Source organism: Siniperca chuatsi, linkage group LG11, assembly GCF_020085105.1.
Source record: "Siniperca chuatsi isolate FFG_IHB_CAS linkage group LG11, ASM2008510v1, whole genome shotgun sequence".
Classification (NCBI taxonomy): Eukaryota; Metazoa; Chordata; class Actinopteri; order Centrarchiformes; family Sinipercidae; genus Siniperca; species Siniperca chuatsi.
Window position 1 is genome coordinate 27,885,014 of NC_058052.1, and position 17,756 is coordinate 27,902,769.

Below are 17,756 nucleotides of genomic sequence, written 5' to 3' on the forward strand. Positions count from 1 at the left end.
TATCTGAGGCCCACATGGCCTCAGATGGTAGCCGGCCTGCAGGGGGACAATCTGTAGATGCTCACACTGATACGGCTGTGTGACGGTTTCAGAAAGTCTCTGCAGAGATTGTCCGACGTCAAAGCGATGATTTCAGGGCCGAGTGTGTGGACAGAGAGCGTTGTGTGCGCCTCCGCGGTGACGTCAAAGTGTCGTGTTTTCGTGTTTACTCTCTCCATGAAAGATCAACACCAGCCTGCAGTATTTATTGATACACTGTAATGCAGTCAGGAACCATAACATAACAAGCCATTTAACATTCTGCCATGCCCCCAAGTTCGCCTCCCAGCTATTTTTCCCACTACAGAGATGGTTTGCAAAAGAAACAAGAAATAAATAAAAACACTATGCAACATATGAAGCTTTTCATTTGAAAATTTGAACCATTTGGCGGACAAGTTGACATCTGGTGTGTGAAAACCTACTTGGTATTAAACCTGATTCTGATGCATCATATTTTATAAACTGATCGTGTAAAATCTTAATCTGCAAGGTAAACAGCAACTATAGCTGTCAAATAAATGTCGTGGAGTAGAAGTATGATACAGCATAAAATGGAAACAACCTCAAAATTGTACTTTAGTTCAGTACTTAAATAAATGTACTTACTTTCACTGCCAAAAGTCTGTCTACATGGCAAATAGCAGCAGCCACGTAACTGTAGGAGAGCAGTGGTGGTTCTGCAAGAGCTCAGAGAATAAATTAAGAGGAATTAAAGAGGAAATTATGAGAGAGTGTAAAGCTTGGAGGACGGCATTTTGGAGGCTCAAGTGATGGATCATGACAGGTGATCTAGATGCTGGGTCAAGTCAAGTCATTTTATTTATACAGCCCAATATCACAAATCACAAATTTGCCTCAGGGGAGCTTTACAATCTGTACAGCATACGACACCCTCAGGCCTTAGAGCCTTCAAGAACATAAGAAAAAATCTGTCAAAAAATAAACAGTGGTCCTTGGTCTTCAATGTGAACCGGTCATAGCACATCAAAGGTCATCGAGCAGAAGTCTAGTTAAAGGAAATGTCCACCGTCACTTGATTTCAGATTTTTAAGAACACAAGAAAAACTGGACACTGGAAGGAGTGGAGTATAAATGCTGCTCTTTTATTTAAGCCTAGCGCTAATTCCTGGGCGATAACAACGGTGCGATCAGAGCCTGTTTCAAGACGCAGGCTCACTGAGTTCTCTGCAAAGTAAAACCGAGAAAAGCTCTTTTTACATCAATCTGTTCCAGTTTCGATGAGGTTCCAGGTTTTACTCTGCAAAGTTATAACTTAGTTAGACAAAGAGCAGCTATACTGAAACACAAAATAATCAGAGAGAGTGACAGAAGACAGAGGTGCAGAAGTACTCAACCATGTCTGTTAGAGGTGACCATCAGACATCAGTGTTTTCAAAAAGCTGTTTCGCTTTCCGCACGTCAACGCGAAACCAGTTTTTTTTAAAGGTGGTAGAAAACATTGGACGGACTTTGGACGGACGCTCCAACACAGAGAAAAACAAGCATCTACACATAGCTGCGTTAGTTTAGTTCAGACTGAGGATCTTGAGTTGTACCACTTCAGCATATTTGTGTTTTCCCTCAGGCTCAAACAGCCACCAACGCCTGGGAATAAAAACTGTGTTGTCATGGTAATCACTTCCTTATGTTCTCTCACACACAAGCATGGTCAGATTAACCCCCCCACCCCTCTTAGGCAAAGCTGAGCTGTGACTGATCCTCCGTTCATCCACAGCAGCTCCAGAAACCAACCAGCCCTCTTACACTGAAATAATACCTGCCCCCGGGTTCACACATTTATTTTGGAATATGCACCAAACAAGCAATGAAAATAATAATAAAATGTGTTATTATATATTACTAATTAAAGTCTGACTGATATATCGGGCAGGGCGATAGTATTGCAGATATATTGTATCAGTTGGCCAATAAGTAACAATAAACTGCAATAAGAAGTCAAAAGTACTGCTGCGTGGAGGATTCATTAATCATAAAGGCTGTTTTAAGGAAAAACTCAAATTCAGTTAATGTTCGGGCATTACATTATTTAATATTTAAAGTAATAAAAAAAAAATAGGCTAATTTTTCTTACCTCAACCGTTATACGTTTTTCTTGCATTTGAGTTGTTTATAGTGGTACACATTTAATTTCCAATTAAGTTCACTGTTTAAAATTGATAAACAGTGAAGTTTGCTGTTAGTATTTAGTTTATTAGTTGATTTTTTTAACTGTAAAATGTCTCACTTGGTACATATCTTGGTCATAACTCTTCAATGACATGACATTTTATGGATCCTTATTGAGGTTTGTTATGTTTTTATGTTAAATATCAACCATTCACTTTTTTAAACTCAAATATCTATATCAGTATTGGTCTCAAACATACACTATTTGTTGGGCTCTAATATTAACACGAAGTGAAATAATTATGGTTTTTAAACCACATTTTTACAAGATCTGATAATAATGCTGATGTTTCTTAAAGCTGTTTACATTTCAGTCGATATATTGTTGTAATTGTGTATATTTCCAAATAAAATTAATATTAATTTATTTATTAATAAATCAAATTAAACCAATTGACACAAAGTGTATTTGGGGCTTTTGGAGCCAGTTGTCTGGTTTGTCCAGTCAGTAACTGAGTCTTGTGCACGAGAATGCTACAAATATTTCAGTTTGTTGTTATTTATTTCTAAGCAAACACATGTGATGCAGACTGTGGGCAGCAAACTTATATATGGTATATATATGTGTGTGTGTGTGTGTGTCATGTTCATAATTAGCTGATCGCACATATAACAGGTGTGGAGACATTGTCGTCATCATCATGTGGGTTTCTGTGTGTGTGGGTGTTTGAGTCTGCTGTTTTCATCATCATCATCATCATCATCATCCCAAATTAAATATTTGGATGCTCTCACGCTGTTACACACCACATGACAATCCTTGACTCACTACCAGTGCTGGAATGCAACTATGTACATTTACTCAAGTGCGGTACTAAAGTACAAATTCGAGGTACTGTGGGAAACATGAATGTCTTTACAAAACTGCATCCAGTCCATCCAGTAGTTGTTGCAATATTTCAGTCTGGACCAAAGAGGTGGACCGACAGACCAACATCGCCCTCCTTAGAGCCACATCGCTAGCAAGAAAAACTAATGATATGCTTTGGAAAGCGGTCAACATAATGTCAAGTATTCACAACAAATGGGCAAAAATACAGAAAACCACCAGTTATTTAAAGCCCACTCTGCCCAAACACAAAACACAGCTGAACACAGGAGGCATTCTGGGAAATCAATTGAAGAAGAAGAGAAAAAAAAAAAGCCTGTGAATCCTGTTGCAACCCACTCAGTGAACAGGGCAACGAGTTCCTGCCGTCCTGCAGCAGGAGAGGGACACCACGTGGCCATTTGTGAGTACTGCAGCAGAGCGACTCAAACACAGGTCTGCTTTACAGGAAACAGTCTGCCGGGGAACGCAGGGGAAAAACAGCATAGATGTGAGACGTGAACGGGGGAATACAAATCGAACTGCCTCGCTAAATACTAATTCATTTTAGTGAGATTCAACAATATACAGATTACTGTGTAACACAACAACAAAACACACACACAAATATCAAATTAAACATTAAACTAAACAAAAAAGTCTTTTTGAGTTTTTGTCTTAAGAGAAGATAGCGTAGTGTAGGTGCAAACTTCAAATCACCAGGCAAGCTGTTCCATATTTTAGTCGTGTAAGCACCTATTGTGGAAGAAGTATTCAGAAGTTTTTCTTAAGTAAAAGTTGTAATACCACAGTGTAGAAAGACTTACAAGTAAAAGTGCTGCATTCAAAAATGTTACCTATGTAAAAGTACACAAGTATGAGCATCAAAATATATTTAAATTACCAAAAGAAAAAGTACTCATCATGCAGAATGGCCCATTTCAGAATAATATTATTGGATTGCAATTATTAATGCATTAATGCATAAGCATCACTTTAATGTTATAGCTGGTAAAGGTGGAACAGATTTTAACTACTAATATATATATATAGTAGTTAAAATGTAGCGGAGTAGAAGTACATTGCATGTGCATCATGTAACATTGAAAACTTTGACCTGCTGGTGGCGCTAGATGAAAAGTAAACAAATCTCCAAAGCCATTAGGATTCATTCTACTCGACATCGCCGCGCCGCTAGCACGGCTTAATAAAACCAAAGCGAAGACGTGTGAAGATAGCTTACAGTTTTATCTTGAGACCAGTGGTAACGTCGCAATAAGATCCACAGCACTTGAATAAAAACAAATGATTGGTGATAATCTTGGTGTCATGTTTGCATCTTTAATCTTCAATGGTTATCACACAGACCAACAAGTTTCAACATTAAAAGTATTCCAGTTCTTCACAGTATTGCATTTTGCACAGTGTTATACAGACTACAGAGTTTTTGAGTGAAGGCACAATACTAGAGATTACTTCTGCAAACGAAATCCCTACAAACATGATGAACTCCAGGATATCAAACTTGGTGCGGAAACAGTTTCACACAACATAAAACTAACTTCGTCTCTACCGACTCACGGCAAGAAAGGTAGTATTGTCATAATCAAACTAACATTAACTCCAGTTAGAATACTTCGGTTATGTTTTCACCCACTTCTCAAGCTTTTCTCTCTCTCCGTTTCAGAGCTCTTGCACATTTTCCCAAAATATTTCAAAACACAGAAGTAACAAAATTTATTTTCCAGACTTTTCCAAACCTGTGCATGAACCCTGCTGATTGTCCGGTTTACAACACTCCCTTCATATGAAATCCAACAGCTCCAAGCTAAGTGCTCTGGGTTGGTTTAGTGCAACTTTCCTTCAAATACTGTACCATTAAAATAGACCTCGCTCTGCTACAAAAGTACACATAGTAGTACAAGATAACAGTATTTCATAAGTATTTTGCTTTTTTTTTTTGCTACATATGAAGCATGCTTTCACAGTAACACAACAGCTACATATGTAGTAGTAGTAGTAGGGCTGCCTCATGCATCTTTCACCATCTTTCCAATGACTGAGCACCTTAAACACACAACAGAAGCACTGCACACACTCCTCCACACACACATCTTTCACAAGTTCTGCTGCTGCGCACATTAAAAACCCCACAACTCGAGTTTCAGTGATTTGTTGGTTTTATCAGAGCAAAATTCAGACCTAAGATCGGGTCATTTTAATAGAAACGCTGCGATCAGTGGTGAAGTGACCGACTGACGATGGACCTCACAGAATGGCTAAAAGCACTTGAGTAACCAGGTAACAGCGTTCTCCAGTAAGATGATTTCTTAAATGTCATGTCAATGAGAAACCTGGTTTCCATAATCGTGGGGTTGGGGATTAGATTTCTCTGCCGTGTATGCAGGTATCTGGGTTTCGAACTGTACGCATGGTGCACGACAAAAGACTGCAGAGAGGAAAAGTAACAGCAGAGCAGCTGGATGAGAGGAGAGATCATTACACATTTCATCCAAAGTAGAAAAAAAAAACCCTGAAACTAACACAAAAGTTGCCTCTAGAAATCTAAATAAGTTTGTTGTTCATCACTCATGAACATTTGAGTGAAAGTAGGTGTCACAGTTTTCAGTTTGGACCGAAGCTCTTCGGTTAACATTTTGGTTGACCAAGTGACTCTAGGGCCCACGTAGCTCATTCAAACTGAAAAACAAACTGAATAAATGCTGTTGATGCATGTGCGTAAGTTGGTTCTTGGTTCTTTCAGTTACTGAAAAGCGAAGAGAAATGGGGTTTTTAATTGACAGCAGCAGTAACATTGCTCATCAGTGCCTAAATTAAGTGCTGAAGGACTCACACATGGATCTCTGGAATACTCAGTGGGCAGTTTGTCCAAATTTATCTGGATTAGATTTTTATGTGGTTAGAAGCAGTGGAGAGTAAACAACTGACAAAATTCAAGTTCACCCTCAGCGTTTCAGGTCCCGTGAAGCCATTAAACAAAAAACAACTGATGGCTGATACTAAAGATATATTCCATTTAACATGCAGTATCAGGTATTACTGAAACTGTAATATATCAGTTTGACTTGGTTTGTTAAACTGATGAAAGAAAATACAGCACACCATGTGGCTTAAAAAATTGGCAACTTCCAATAAATTTGGAAGTGAAATCATGATTGACACAACTGCTGGTCAGGTCTTTGAAAAGGGTGCCTGCAAGCTCTATTCGCTAGGATTTAGGACTTTTTATGACCTTTTTAATGCCAATTAGAAATTTAAAGAAGATCAACTAACTTTAAAAAGTTAGTTAGTTATTTAACACCTATAAAAGAAAAGAATCAGATGAGAGTCTGCAGGACATATTATATAATATTACATTTAATATAACACCATGATGTACAGTAAGTTTAGAAAACTAAAGTTTAGTAATCGAAAGAAACACATTTGTTGAATACAACATACAAGTTTTCTTTTGATAGATTCCAAGACAAATCCTTGAAGGCCTTGAATTTACATGACATAATTTCAGGAAGACCTTTCCAGGACCTGCAGACACCCTGTTGAACATTTTTTCTTTTAAAAAAAGACGCGATTTGTGACCCAGATAAATGTTCTGCCAAGTTAAAGTACTGTAGGACTACTACTTCCACTTGACGACACATACTAGCTTTGTATACAAAATATCTATCAACACTGTCAACAAAACCTAAACCACCGACAGCAAAGATACATTTTACACTGAATACCGTCTTTTACAAGTACATTCTTATCATTGGATGAGTGCAAAAATGACGTGTAAACAGATCGTACAGAATGATGCAAGACAAAGGAATGATTCTATTAAACAAGCCGTCATGAGCTGTTTAGTAAGTCACTTTGGATGAAAGCGTTGATACGACGTCATTCATTTGTGATCGGAGAATCTCCACCCGTTTCTGTGTGAATGAGTGCCAGTTTAAGCCTGAACGACGAGACAAAAGTCAGGTCTTAAAGCATGGCATCTCTTCAGTATGAGCTATACGTTAACTCAAGAGTACATTCGTTATATGCGTGGTGTCCTCCAGACCTGGGCCAAACTGTACCTGCACATGTACATGGCTTGTTTTATCCGGCCATGTAGTGGAAGGTAAAACATATCCCGATGCCTTCAGCTCAAAGACTGGAAGCAGGGGAACTGCCTGGCTCCACCAAGTGAAAAAACACATGTTTAATTGACATGCTGTACCTTGTTTGATTAAATAATAAGTCTGATGTTATTCTATATTTTTGTTATTGTCAGCAAATCCAAAAAAGACCAAAACAAACACTGCGTTAGTCCGTCTCTCAATACTTTCTGACTTCCTGTCTGTGGCTCTCAGCTCTAAGCCCATTGGTTCCTACTGAAGACGTAAACAGCCAATAAAATATCTAGTTTCATGTTTAAAAAGACTCAGTAATTTCCTAAAAAAAAAAAAAAAGCTGATCACTGTAGTTTTTATTAAACAAACGAGAGGAAATAGTGCATTTATTGGGGACTATTTCCAGCAGCAGATTAATCCACATGTGGTGCTGTAGTGAGTGTTTGGGGCAGCAGGATGGTGTGTGTGGGGCTGAGTCAGAATAAACTACAGTGTGTGTGTTCACGGTGATGAAGGAACATGTCACCCAGAGCAACAGAGCGGCTCACTGATGTGTTTTCAACAACAATGGAGCTCTGTGGCTCAGAAGCAGAAGATACATCAGGCTGTGACACATTCACTGTTGGTTTGGTCTTTTTCTTGACAGTAAGAAAAATATAGATTATCAACAGACTTGTCCTTTAATGTGTGGAAATCGTGCATGTCTTAACAATAAAACCGATCAACCAGCTGTCCCCTTAATTAATCGGTGGCTAGGTCAGATAGCTTTGCAGTAGTTTGAGGGTGTGTGTTTTCACCTTCGATGGAGCTAGGCTAGCAGTTTCTCCCTGCTTCCTATCTTCGTGCTAAACTAGGCTAGCACGTAAGATGAAGCTGATCTCCATCTTCTCATCTTACTCTGGCTAGGATGGAAACCAAGCGTACTTGCGAAAAATGTTGTACTGTTCCTTTAAGGGAAGGTGGACTATTCTACAAAACAAAGAGTTGGTAAACTTGAGTATATCTGGGTTCACACTCCACTACATCTCTGGTTTAATCCTGCTTTGGGAGCAGATTGGTGGGTGATTGGCTACATTGGACCACGACTGCCAGCAAAAATAAAAATCACATTAAAGTATTTCCAAGTCAATATATCTAACGTTTCTCTCTATGTACAATTACCAGACAGTGTCTGAATTGGTCCTAATGTAATGAACCCCACCCATCTGGCATCTGAAGCCTCTTCAAACAAAAGCCAAGAATTATATGCAACATTTATTTGACCCAGGTCTGGTGTCATCAAACTCCTGTCTGTGCTTTACAAACCAAATCAGAGCTGCGAGGGCGGTACGTAACATCTCAATTACAAAAATGTTCCTCTATAGATTGGATTATTAATTACCATTATATATACAGCTTACAGTTAGGTTTTAAATCCAAAGATGAACAGATTGAGCTTTGTTGTGCGCAAATCAAACAATATTTCAATCAAGAAAGACTATTTTACAGAGAAAAGGTGTAGATTATATTTTTGCACACTGACTCCATCTATGAGGATGAACCCTGTAATCAGGCACCAACATAGCCCCTCCAGCTTGATGCTGGTGGTGGTGCAGATGGTGCAGCTTCATGCTATCGAGCTTTCCGTTCTCACAGACGACATATGGAGCTTACAATGAAAACAAGGACCGATTTACCATTCCAAAGTCTTATTAATTTTCGAAACAATTGGTCCTTGATTTCAGACAGAGGTAGACAAAAGCAGGCTCTTCATTTGTAACTGACGACCGGTGATGTTGTCGGCTAAAATGACACTGACGCTGATCAGCTGTAGCTAGCAAGCTAATTAAGCTAACGTTAGTTCGTTGAGTTGGTTGAAAACACTGCCTCCGGCTGACTTTTTAATCTTTCGAACTGACTCATTTTAAAATGATATGCACTTGATGGCTACATACATGATATCATGCTAAAAGACTGAAGCTAAAGCTAACAGGTCCAAGACAAAAAGTCAGCATCCTCACCAGTTAAAGATCCATGTAGAAGACATGGAAATAAAGAAACGGCATTGTTCTTGTATTGCATTTTAGAGCTAGTTATTCGTAGTATTGTAGGTATGATAGTTCACAAAGTTCATACTTTTCTTTCATTCTCACATAACTCTGTTTGGCTGCTTAACTTACTTGTTTTTATTTTCAAAATGTATCTTTTCACTTTTAACATTACAAGAGAAAAGGCTTTTAAGATGAGGACAAACCAATTTGTTTGGGGAACGTAACACTATCTCGGATAACAAGGTTGGCTGGAGTTGCTGGAGTGTAAACTATCCCAAATCCAATAAAGAGCAGGACAAGGACACTAACGTTAGCCTAAACTCTGATAGCATCCAGGGCCGGCTCCCACACGGTGGAGAAATACTACACAGTTGATGTGCTAGTCATGAATGGGGCTTTCTTTTTTTTTATGTAACCTGTAACCCCACAAACTATGTACACTGCATCAAAATGTGGAGAAATTCAAACTTAGTCATGGTTGCTAAGCTATGACTGGACAATCACTGTTCGGTGGAGGGGTTTAACGATTTGACAATCTCCGTCACTTATCAAAATGATCACAGGCAGTGATCGCTACCATTTGGCCTTAAAAGCACAGACAGAGATGAGATAACTGGACTGATGGGGAGTTTTTGGGGAACCAGGCCGGCATGTAAAGGTTCAGCCAGAGGAGAGGACGTGTCATCAACATCAGTGGGAACTATTGATCCTCATTCCACCTGATTCAGGAAGAAGACTTTCTTCAAAATTCAACAACTTGTTTCCGTTACCAGACCTCAACTGTAATTAAATCTTAAATCAGAAGATGAATACAAAAGCACATTTTTACCTGAAGTTTCTCTAAACTACAGAGGAGAGAATTCAGAACGGAAATATCACGAAAGACTGAGATTACCTATTATACTGTACTAAATATTATGGTTTGTGCTGACAAATGAGACAAAGGACTAGAAGCTGTCATTCATTTATATGTTTGAATCTTGAAAGTTTACCCACACTTACATCCAGCTGAAAAAGCGCCCAGTGTAACACTTTACAATGGTCTATGTCAGTATAATAATCTATGGAAAAGTACAAAATATGCAATGACACAGTGTCGGCAATAAAAAATCTTATACTATTATGTACTTGAATACAATGTGATTTCAATGTAGGCATGCAGTAATATCTGTTATTGCTGTATGTTCTTAAACCCTGTTACGCAGTAATAGTTACTGTCATGTGTAATGTGTTCTCTTCAGTTTGAAGCAAAATGGAAAAGTTAGTTTTGCTCTATTATTCGTATTTATTCTCTCATTAGGGATCAGACTGCCCAAAGCCAAGCAGCTGACATTTATAAAAGAGTTGTTGATTTATACTTTAGTGTAATCTCTTTCTTTCTTTCTTTCTAAGGTTTTCTTAGTTTGATTTATAAATATAATTGAATAAAAATTGCTGCGGAAGCGTCATTCAGGAGGAGCAATTGTATTCAAATAAATGTTTTCTGGGAATGAACCCTCTTTTTAACTTAAAATGTGGTGGATTTTTTAAATTCTTATACCAATAACTGATAACATTTCCCAATTAAGTTTATTAGTTGCTCCCCTTGTGAACTTCCTGTACAGTGTATGCAGGAAAGTCACTAACAAACATTTCCATGTCGAAATGAGATTATATAAACTACTACTTGATTTCCTGTTTCTGCTTAATTCATTACCTAAAAAAGAAATTTAAAAATGTCACCACCAAAACAAAAAACTGTTTAATTAAACATAAAGGGGTGAGCATCAGTCCAGACTTAAAGGCGGGGTATGAGATTCTAATCCAATACACGTCTTTTTGTCAAATCAAGCGAATATCTCCTCGCGGTCCGCTAGCTGTCCGTTCAGTGTGTACGCTGTTTGTACACAGCCCCGGCTCTGTAAATTGGAAATAAACAATTTGTGTGTCAGGTGACGTTAAGCAACTTCCCCACGGACATTCAGCTGACTTTCTAGTTTGCCAAGATCTGCTGTTGCTGCTACAGCAGCAGGAGAGTTGTGAGCGTCGCTGTCTGGAGCTGCTGTGCCGGCTCTGGGAAACCGTCTCGTCCTCTCTGGCTGTTAGCTTCGCAGCAGCAACTGTAGCGACAGTTTGCTAACCCACAACCTAGCTAACGTTAGTTACATTACTTGCTGTGTTGTTGTTCGCTCTATATCATGGATTTCGCCAGAATCGCAAACCCCACCTTCAATTCCCGGAGTGTACTGCTTTAAATGAACAATTATATTGAAGAAGTAATCACTTCAGAGTTAAGATTAACTGCTCCAGAGAAGCTTGATGTGAATGTGACCTTGCATTACTTTTCCATAGGTTAACACACTGGAACAAAGTGATTGTTAAATAAAGTTTTATCCACTGACACCCCCTCTCCTTGGTTTCTCTACAGTTCTAAGCCTCGTACCCGGCGGACCGGCGGCGCTGGTGGTTCCAGATGTCGTCTCTGTGTTCGGGTCTACAGAACAGCCTGGAAGACTGGGCCAGCCGCTCCCGGTGCTCCCGCTCCCGGTCTCGTTCCCCGCCCGGTTTGGAGAACGGAGGACGGCCGCCGAATTGGGAGGAGGAGTGGGTTCTGCTGTCATGGAGACCAGACGAGGACAGCTGACCTCCCGCTGACCTGGAAATATCATATGAACATGAATAATGGTTTCCCACAAGATGTATGTGGCTAATTTCACTTCTCCTGTATCAGTGATTTAGTGGTTTAAATGTTCTTTTAATCACAGCGTCTATAATCAATGTTTTTACAATAACAATGTATCGAATGACAATGTGAAAACAATGTGACAATGACCAAGTTTCCATCCAAATTTAGTCCAAATTCTGCAAAAGAAAATGCTAATTAATGCATGTTTCCATCCACTACGTGAATATTGGCAGATGGGCACATCAAGATACAGCTGGTGGTGCTAATTCTCCAGGTGGATACAGAAGAAGATGGTGCAATGAGATGACGTAGTTAAAAGAGCTCCAGTCAAACCTCAATCAATGGAAAACCGTGTTGAAAATGTATTTATACTCATCGCTCCACACATATCTGATCTCTTCAGTGACGAGTGGCATTTAAGTCCCATGCTTCATGTCATGATTTATTTGCTTCGTCTGTTTCCATTGCAATTAGTCGCTTTTTGTTTCTATCAAAACCAACTTTTCCATGTCAGCCAAAACTTTGCTGAGATAATTTGACCTTTATTGAATTTCTGGTGTTTCCACTCTTCCACTTTTATAAAAATAGGTGGATGGAAACACATGCAATGTGTCGGTGTCTCTGGTAGTGAACCATCAGCTGAACCTGCAGCTCCGCTCGGCTTCACGGAGCTTCATAGAGACTTTCAGCTCTTTGTTTATCTGTCCGGCTGCAGCTTCACTGTTCTGGTTCCCTCTCAGCTCTCACAGCGAGGTTTCCAGAGAAGAAGCTGTAAAAAGCCGCTGAACTCGAGCCGCTCAGCAGCAAACAGCAGACAGACGCAGTCAGAGAGCAGCTGGTGAACATAGCGGAGCATCTAGCTGCTAAAGAGCCAGATGTTTCCCTCAGCAGCTGCTGGAGACCAAACACAGAGCTGACAGAGAGAAGACCGGACTGACGTCCATCAGGAGACACAAACACGCCTCGTGATGAAGCGTCATGTCGCTCTGTAGCTGCTGGAGGCGGAAATAAGCAGCGGTTTGCTAACAAGTTCAACGTATCAACTTAAGAAATGATGCAGTGTTGTGTTCACAACTTGTTTCTGCTGCCCCCAAGTGGACAAAAAAACAAACAGTTTTTGTATGTTTAAGAAGCCGTAAAAAATAAACAAAAATACAGATGCAGGCAAGTTTGTCTTGAATTAAGTAATCTCAGCCTATCACACTCACACATTAGATTTTCAGACAATTCGTACTATTTTTTTTTATCTGCTTGGAGTAGAAATTGGGAAGAGTCTCTTCAGAACAAATGGTTAAAGCTAAGCACCCCGATTTGAAGTTTGAACCAAATTTTCTCTCACCTCACTGTTGATGTTTCAAGAGTTTCAAGATGGGATGAAATTGGAAAATTGGGAGCTCTAGTGGGTGCTATAACAAAATCAGGGACTGTCTCTTTAAATTCAACAACGAAAACACAACTACTTGGACCGAAACTGTAGAAAAGACAAAGGCAGGTGTTCATGATGCACAGGTGAGCATCAATGTCAGCAAAAGAGAAAATGGAACATCCCAATGACTCACAGTATGTGAACACACACACCCACACACACACACACACACACACTTTCAGCAGCTCACAGACAGACAGGTAATCCCACTCCAGTCCCTGGAGTGGAAGGACAAAGTGTCACATGTTTAGCGATGAATTATTCACGAGAGCAACACAGAAATCTGACAGACGACACAAGAGTCCCCATGAATGATTTTGCAGCCGCTCTGTCACCTTTTGGCTTTGATTCAGACTAACAGCAGACCGGAGCAGCGGTTTACCTGCCCTGTTAGAGGATGATTCCTGCTGAACAATAAGCCTTTTTCCAGCTGAGTGTGATTAGTGATTATCTCACAACTATTAGCTATTAGTGGTGATAGATAAATCTAAAACAAAACAACAAAAAGAACTCAAATAGATTTCAAATCCAAAATAGAGATTTGTCCAGGAATATCCAATTTTTTGTAACTGACATTAATTCAAACCGACCTCAGCCGCTGTTCTTTGAAAGAAAAAAACTTTTAACAGCCACCTTTTAAGTCTACAGGAGGTCATAATAAGGAGCTATATCTTGGTTGGGTTATCACTTTGAGCTCCAGCAATCACCAAGAGACTCCAAGAAGGCTGGATACTCTGAACCATGTTCTAAAAGTCCACATACACAAGTTGTATTAAGGCGACCTTCTCGTTCTTCAGGTAAAACTCCAACAAAATGTCCCTCAGCCGGGGCTTGTGAGCTTCTCCAAACTCTAGGGACTACTTGTACTTTTAGACGCAGACTGGAGGATAAATATACACAGTTAATACAAATGAACACATTTGTACTCACCTGCTTTTAGTGATTCTGTGAGGTCCATTATCAGTTGGCTGCTGGTGCTGACAAGGAGACAGCAAAGGTCAAAGGTCATGTTTTCACAACAGCACTCACCAACCATGAATTAAATACAAGCAGAAAATAGTTCTTAAATTTAGGTTTAACTCAAGTGTTTCTGTGTTCACGACTGAGGCCGTGTGTCCACCAAAGTGTTTTTTCCTGAGGCCAGTGTATTTTTTGTGTTGTTTGCAATGGGAGCTCCGCGTATTTACACTCGTTGAACATTTTTCAACTTTGGGTAAAACGCTGCGCTAGTCACTGTCACTTTTTACCCGGCCGTTCAATCAAAGCGGAGGCGGGACAAATACCACAAAGAGCAACCGTCACATATCCAACACGCAGGTTACAAGTGCTGAACAACGACAACGATGGAGGAGAAATGAATACTGCTGGTCTCTGAGTATCCATGTCTGTACCAGATGACATCCCCAGACTACCACAATATCAATCATTTTTTATTCACAGGTAGTACGGATTTGTTACTACTGATGCTTCAAGCATTTTAATGTTGCAGCTGGTTGAGGTAGAGCAAATTCTTACTAGTTATTATACTGTTTGGAAGTGAATAATAATGCATGGTATGTTATAAAGTAATCATATACAGTATTTGCATGTAAAATCTTAAAGGCTCTTGCAGACCCATAGTCCACACATACACGGGTGGCCTAATAATACCTCTCCTCAGGGCCGTGTGGTCGCATACAAACTGCACTTGATTGACATGCTCCTCTCCCTTCTGTTGGGTTTGTTGTACCCATTAGAGCGGAACAACTCTCCCTGTCAGGTGATTCCCAGCATGGCTCCACCAAACTTCCACCCGACCAGAGGTGTAGTCAGCCAGGGTAACTGAAAACACCTGTGTGGGTGTGCAGAGCCTTCCCTTTGCAAAGCAACTAGGAATTATAGCTGTCAGATAAATGTAGTGGAGTAGAAGTAAAAAGTAGCATAACATGGAAATACTTAAAGTAAAGTACGGGTTCCTGAAAACTGTCCTAAAGTATAGTGCTTCAGTAAATGTACTTAGTTACATTCCACCACTGGGGCTCTGTATGTGTGTGTTGTTGTACCTTGTAGTGGTTGCACTGTTGCGGGCTGCCGTTAACCTGGTAATACTCCACCAGTCTCTCTGCCAGGGCGATGCGTCTCAGCAGATTCTCGATGAAGCGCTGGATTCGAACTTTCCCGCATGTCTCCTGTCGAGCCGCCGCTTCCAGAAACTTCTGGATGGTTATCACCTCCCTGGAAAACAAAAGTGATATTTAAGTACGACACTTAAGTACTTAAGCAGTTCATGTCAGAGAAGCAGAAGAGAAAAACAAGGTGGCTGCAAACATGGAAATCAGTAATCTCCTTAAAAAAATCAGTAATCTCCTTAAAAAATCAGTAATCTCCTTAAAAAAATCAGTAATCTCCTTAATACTAATAATATACTATATAAGCCACAAGGGATGCCCCCAGATTTTACACATCAAAGTCAGTTTACTCACCATGAAGAGCACTTCTCAGGTGTGAAAACAGCTGTTTAATTAGGAGCTTCCAATAACAGAAAGCCTGCATTACAAACTGGTGGTGTAGGGTTTGATAGAAGGGGGCATTTAGGAGGCAGGAAGGGTCTAACGGAAGATGTTGGACATTGTAGGGTCCCGCATTTTTGGAGTTTGACCCATACTAGAGACTAAAAGTCAGGTCATTTAAGCCTCTGCTGCTTCACTTTTGACCATTTTTGAAATCTGTCTCTTGTGGGTCCCCCAACTTTATGGAAGTGCAGTACTAAATCACAGGAGTACCGCTTAAGTCAGCATCGTCCTGGCTGTGAGAAGGGGTTACATCACGAGCACAGCTTTGAGCAACATTTCCAAGCAGTCTGTCTGATTTAAAGATTTTTGGCAGACTGAGTTGATCCATGCATACCGTCAGCGTTTCCTGGGTGCATGCCCAGGGACCCAGCATTCCTGCGGGCCTTTGCACGTGCAAAGACAAATTTAAGGTTAATTAGGAAAGGTCCCTTCACCAACTGCTGTGGACACTAACAGTAATCCAGCTGCATAAAACACCCAGCATACTGTATGTAGATTTTCTTTTTGTAATCGTGTAGTACAACATTAAGTGTGCTCCGCAGATTTAGCATTGCACTCCTATAACATTGTCGGACTCATGATGGACAGTTTTTTTTAAAAAGTATCAAAATCGATGCAGCAGAAATAGAGATATCATCTTTTTAATTCCACACATTGTCTTCCTTGTCAAAACCTGGCACCTACATTACCCACAATGCAACTCAACCATCTACAGTTTGGTCGGAGATTCAGGTGTGTTATGCTAGTAGCGGCTAATGTATCCTGGAGCCTCTGGCCTGCAGCAGAGGTGAGGAGCAGCTACAGAGGTCTGCTGAGCTCACGTCTTTCTAACTCCACACCAACAGGAACTCGTAGTCTTCAGCCCCGGCCGACGCTGACTCAAGTGACATCACTTGAGGACATTTATCAGACTTCACACAGCTCCCTCTGAGACACTGAAGGATTTATACCACAATTATTTATTTTTTTTACATACTGTATGCAGTAATACTCCCCTACACCTGGAAACACACTGTGATGTGTAAAGTCGTTGGAGTTCCCCTTTAAGGCCTTCAGAAGCCCACATCAGTCAAACCTGTAGCCTGTTTACCTCTCTCGTCGTTCCAGCTCGTTCTCTGAGGCGTTGAGCTGCTCCCTCAACGCGGCGATCACCATGACAGCCACGTCCACCTGCCGGCTCAGTGACCTCTCCCTCTCGGCAACTTCCTGCCTCTCCTGGGCCAGGTGCTGCGAGTGAGCGCGCTCACACAGGAGCTCCGTGTCGGTCTGGGCGAGCTCCGTGCTCACCTTGGCCAGCCGGCGCTGCATGGTGCTGTCGGCCGCCCGCAGGATGCTGGCCAGTCGCCGACGCACGGCGGCCGAGGCTGCTGCCGTCTCCAGACCAGAGTACGAGTTCTGCTCTGGTGGTAACAGTAAAGGAGACAAGAGTTACTGCGACTATAACCATGACTGTACTGTTTGATACTGTAATCATGACTATTGATCACCGAACCACCTCCTGAACTGTGTTTGACGTGTCCCCATATTCATTGGGGACACATACAAAGTATTTTCTGTGGACACTGTATAATAATCCACATGACACACGGACATCCAATGAACCAACGTCTTCTGATTGCATGCATGAACAGAGTTATCTGCAAGCTTTTGTGTGCAAATTTAAAGGAAAACTATGGAAATATGAAAAAGTACATCTTGGGTTTTTTTGCACGTAGCTCTGGCCATCACTCTGACAAACACGAGCGCTCAGACGATCAGACAGGTCGTGAACAAACCAGCAGCCCACTTTATCTAGACCACTTATTATTAGTTCTATTATTTTATTTTGAAAAATGTTTTTTTTCCAACTGAAAGAGAGAACACCTGAAATGTCAGTAACAATACCTCATTGCACAAGAAAACAGTGTGCACACAACTACAGTAAGTCA

At 40.6% G+C, this 17,756-nt stretch overlaps 1 protein-coding gene across 5 annotated transcripts in view; it reads right to left on the bottom strand.

Annotated features, from left to right (window-relative positions):
- Positions 1-17,756, bottom strand: part of znf365 (zinc finger protein 365) — a 31,947-nt gene that overhangs the window by 10,310 nt on the left and 3,881 nt on the right. For 3 of the 5 annotated variants that reach the window (XM_044214662.1, XM_044214660.1, XM_044214659.1), the window contains exons 3-6: positions 16,919-17,228; positions 15,319-15,490; positions 14,207-14,253; positions 11,608-11,820 (exon numbers count right to left, since the gene is read on the bottom strand). In XM_044214662.1, coding sequence (XP_044070597.1) covers positions 11,608-11,820; positions 14,207-14,253; positions 15,319-15,490; positions 16,919-17,228 — 742 coding nt within the window. Of the gene's footprint in view, positions 1-4,358; positions 6,999-10,133; positions 11,821-14,206; positions 14,254-15,318; positions 15,491-16,918; positions 17,229-17,756 lie in introns of those variants that run through there. The other 2 variants (XM_044214661.1, XM_044214663.1) reach the window with 2 other exon arrangements.